Source organism: Acanthisitta chloris, unplaced genomic scaffold (genome assembly GCF_000695815.1).
Source record: "Acanthisitta chloris isolate BGI_N310 unplaced genomic scaffold, ASM69581v1 scaffold31765, whole genome shotgun sequence".
In the NCBI taxonomy this organism is placed as follows: domain Eukaryota; kingdom Metazoa; phylum Chordata; class Aves; order Passeriformes; family Acanthisittidae; genus Acanthisitta; species Acanthisitta chloris.
Genome location: NW_008674746.1, coordinates 13,296 through 17,163, shown reverse-complemented (window position 1 = coordinate 17,163; position 3,868 = coordinate 13,296). Strand labels below are relative to the sequence as shown.

At 52.4% G+C, this 3,868-nt stretch overlaps 1 protein-coding gene across 1 annotated transcript in view; it reads right to left on the bottom strand.

The window, feature by feature from the left end:
• Nucleotides 1-1,739, bottom strand: part of LOC103802940 (PR domain-containing protein 11-like) — a 2,961-nt gene extending 1,222 nt beyond the window's left edge. The window contains exons 1-3 of the mRNA XM_009075474.1: nucleotides 1,624-1,739; nucleotides 1,004-1,107; nucleotides 1-79 (exon numbers count right to left, since the gene is read on the bottom strand). The exon at nucleotides 1-79 is cut by the window's left edge and continues 193 nt beyond it. Of these exons, the coding sequence (XP_009073722.1) occupies nucleotides 1-79; nucleotides 1,004-1,107; nucleotides 1,624-1,739 (299 nt within the window). The remainder of the gene's footprint in view (nucleotides 80-1,003; nucleotides 1,108-1,623) is intronic.
• Between the last annotated feature and the right edge of the window lie 2,129 nt (nucleotides 1,740-3,868).

Sequence of the window (3,868 nt, the reverse complement as noted above, 5' to 3'; positions counted from 1 at the left end):
ACTGGGGTGTCAGACACGAACACTGGGGGGCCGTGGCTTGGGCACTCATCCACGAAGTACTCCTGGCAGGACTCGCAGACTGTGGACACACAGAGACAGGGGGTTGGGCTGGGCAGACATGACGCTCACACAGCCTCAGGCAGCACACAGAGCGCACAGCACTCAGGCCAGCACACTCCAGATCCCCGTCCTCCCCCAGCCCAGCTGAGCCCCTTCCCCAAAGTCCAGCCCCCACGCACACAGATACTTTGCTGGCTGCTCCCTTGCTTTGCCACATCTCCCTCACCAAGGGCTCTGCCCCACACCACACCTGGCCAACCAAGCCCTGCACTTCTGCGAGCCCTGGGGCCCTGCACATCCTCACTACTGACAGCTGCACACACGTGGACAGGCCCCACCACTGCCTGCAGGGACAGGCTGGAGGCTCCTCACACATCCCTAGTTACCAGCTAAATCCTCCAGCCAAAAGGTTTGATTCCTTACATGCCAGAGGGAGCAGAAACAAACAGCCCTCAAAACAACACCCTCATCATATAGCCCTCATGCCGTGCTTGGGAAGGAGACAGCACCCCCAGGCACTTGCCCTGTGTCCACACGGACTCAGGTCTACCAGTAGGTATACTTTGTAGGTATGCCAAAGTAGCTGGTGCCAGTTTTCTTTCCCAGAATAAGGGGGAAAGATTTTATCTGCACAATGCTCCCTTTGCAGCTTCCAAATTCAAGCCTTTGGGTTGTGCAGACTCTCAGGGCTTTCCAATGTGCAGTTTTCATGTTTCCAGCTCACTTTCCACCCTACTGCTGCATAGCCCCTTGATGAACAAGCTGCATTGGTGCAACAGCTTCCCTATCAAATGTGACAGTCTTTCCAGGAGAGCATGTAAAATTGTCCCTGGCTTTTTTTTCTTTGCCTGCTCCTGCCCCAAAACAGCAGGGCGCCGATGGGGAAAGACCAGTGTCTATACAAACAGCAGTGGTGCTTTTCCCCCACTCAAAAGACACTTACACCAGAAATCCACTTGCTGAAAGCTTTTGGTCATGATTAAATCCCGTTTCCCTTTCAGTTTCTTGGGCTCCACCTCCATGGACTGTGGGTCAGGCCTTCCAGAGCTGAGGGGGGAACAACAGAAAGATTATGTTAACCCACCAAGGTGTTGGGACAATGGGGCCTGACCTACTCCTTTAGGCTCCACACCTGCAGCAAAGTAATTCAACTTGCCATCCAATCTGCAAAATGCTGGTACCTGAGATGGCTGAAAGCTGAAGCCCAGAGCAGGCAGAGCTTCAGCTAGAGCACTTCCAAGCACAGCACACAGCTGGCACATCTCACAGCAGGCAGGAGAGCAGCAGAGGGGACTCCCATCAGCAGGGAGGCAGTGCCACTGTCCTGCAGCCTGGTAAATGTGCTGCTCAAAGGCAAGGCCTGATGAGAACCAGCCTACACAGACGACATGCCTAGCACTTGAGTAGGTGACCACCCCTGTCAAACACCCCAAGGCAGACCTCATGAGGAAGGAGTTTTTAACTTCAAGAGGTTCAAAGTATATTCCTCAACACCGACTTGAAGCTGTGGGGCAGGTGGAAAGAAGGGGTTAGAACGTGTCAGATTGAAGCTCAGCCACATACCAAGGCTGTCCATATTCCTGGTCCTGGTGCGGAGAGCAGACCTCTGTTTTTATCGTCACCATCTCCCCTAAGGAAGCCTGAGTCTGGATCAAACAGTCCTTCAAGTTCTCACTCATGTTCTGAAAAATAATGAAGGAAGGGAGGAGAAAAATGAGCTGCCAGGAAATCACAACCTTCCTCCACCAGGAACCACAGCCATCAGAGCAGGCTTCCTCCAGCACCACGAGCTGCCACCACACACCAGAGCACCTACGTGTGCACACCTACGTGTGGAGATCCCTCCCTGCGCCAGGGAGGGAAGGGCAGCCCAGCGCGATCCGGCGCAGAGCGCGACACACCGCCGAGGCACAGAGAGTCTGAAACATCCTTCACAGCAGCCATTAAAAATGCTGCACATGGAATTTCAGACTGATGGGTGTGGTATGTTCTGGGAACACAGAGCACCACTGCTTCAGAGCAGGTCTTTGGGGACAGAATGACAAGAAATAGGAATGCAGCTTGTGGCACGAATCAGGACCTGTCCGTGGGTACAGCACATGCCAGTCTTCATCTGGCAACAAAATGCAGTGTACTCCACTGCTGCAGATGGAACTTTCTGTGCGCTCTGGACACCTCTGGCAAACAGGTAAGTGCCTACAGTGCCTGTCAGGACTCCACCAAGGTTGCACAAATCATGCTCTCAACATTCCTTTCCTTTGCCATGACCAGAGCCAAAGCACCACCACCTTCTGGCACACAGGGCTGCCATGGTGAGAATGCCTCTCCTTCTGCTCAACTAAGAGCCAGAGGCCACTTCACAGAATCAGAGATCATCAATCACTTAATGATGTCTAAGGACAGCAAGCTCCAAAGCAGTAACACTTCACTCCTCCCCCAGTCATGGAGAAGTGCTGAAGAGAAGATGCAGATACATCAAGTGATAATAATTCAGAATGGCCTTAATTTAGATTTTTGGAAGGGCCACTAAGCTTAAGAGCATCACAGCTTGAGAAGAATAAACCAGAGTCCTGCTCATCTCTTCACTGCGTTCAGCTTAAGATTCCCTCCAAGGCACACAAACTGGCTGCTCTCAGGTACCATACCAGGTCAGACAGACTCCACAGCTGCTCCCTCAGAGTTCCCTGTGATCCCCTGCACGCGTCCGATGGCACACTCTGTTATGCTGCATGCTTGCAGCACTGACACAGGCACCTCAGCAGCTGATCAGGCCCTTTCTGTCAGGGGAGCTGGTGGAAGAGCCCATCCCTATCGTGATTTAGCTCTGGGCATTCCTAAATTCATGTCCTAAGGCCACAAACCCCTGAAGACAGGAATTTCCTTATTTCATACACGCTTGTACAGGACTGAGCACCACAGAAGTCTGGTCTGCACTTGTGCCCTGTTCAGAGCAAGAAGGAATGCTATCCCCAGTCTCTGTGGCTGCTCTTTGTGCCAGGGGACAAATGATTAGCTTTTCCAGTCCAACTTCTCACATGCCAACATGCAGCCTGAAAGACCTTTATAAAGACTGTATCAACGAGCATTGCTTAATACTCAAAGTGATCTGAAAGCAAATAATGCAAACACATAACGCAAACACATATACTTTTAAGCCTTTTACAGGATGCCCAAATCAAGACACATTTTCTTTCAGGATTTCCACAGCCAGTCAGAAAGAAAGCTAAGGGCAGAGAGGGGCTCATTATTTTGGCAGGTTTAGTGCTCTGTCTGAGCAATCTGGAGCAAGAGGGAAGCTCTCCAGTCATGCACCCATGCACCAGCCAGGGCTGCAGTCAGGGGCTACCTGCCCTTCCTGCCCTTCCCAGTGGAGAAGAACAGGTCTTTCCTGGAAAGTCTGCAGTAAAGCAGCTGAAGAGGGAAAAAGCAGAAGCTTGGGGAGGGGCAAAATGCTAAAGGACAAGAAGAGACTAGTGGTGCTCCAGAGCTGGCCAGCTGTGGGGCCCATGCTGGCACAGGAGAGGTGGGTGCTGGCTGCGGGACGGACGCTCTGTCAGAGCAGCCACCTGTCTGGAAGCCTGGCAGACAGGACACCTGAAGGGAGAACAGCCACATCTCGCAAGACTTCAGCAGGGAGAGATGCAGACATCTGTCCCTGAAGAGAAAACAGCTTTTCCTTTCCCACTCTCACCCCACGGAGACTCTGCTGTTAGAGACCGAGAGATCCTGTGACAGCACAGCCTGACCTCCTGCCAAAGCAGGTCACCACGCTTCCTTCAGCCAACTTCAGCTTAAATACCTCCAGACA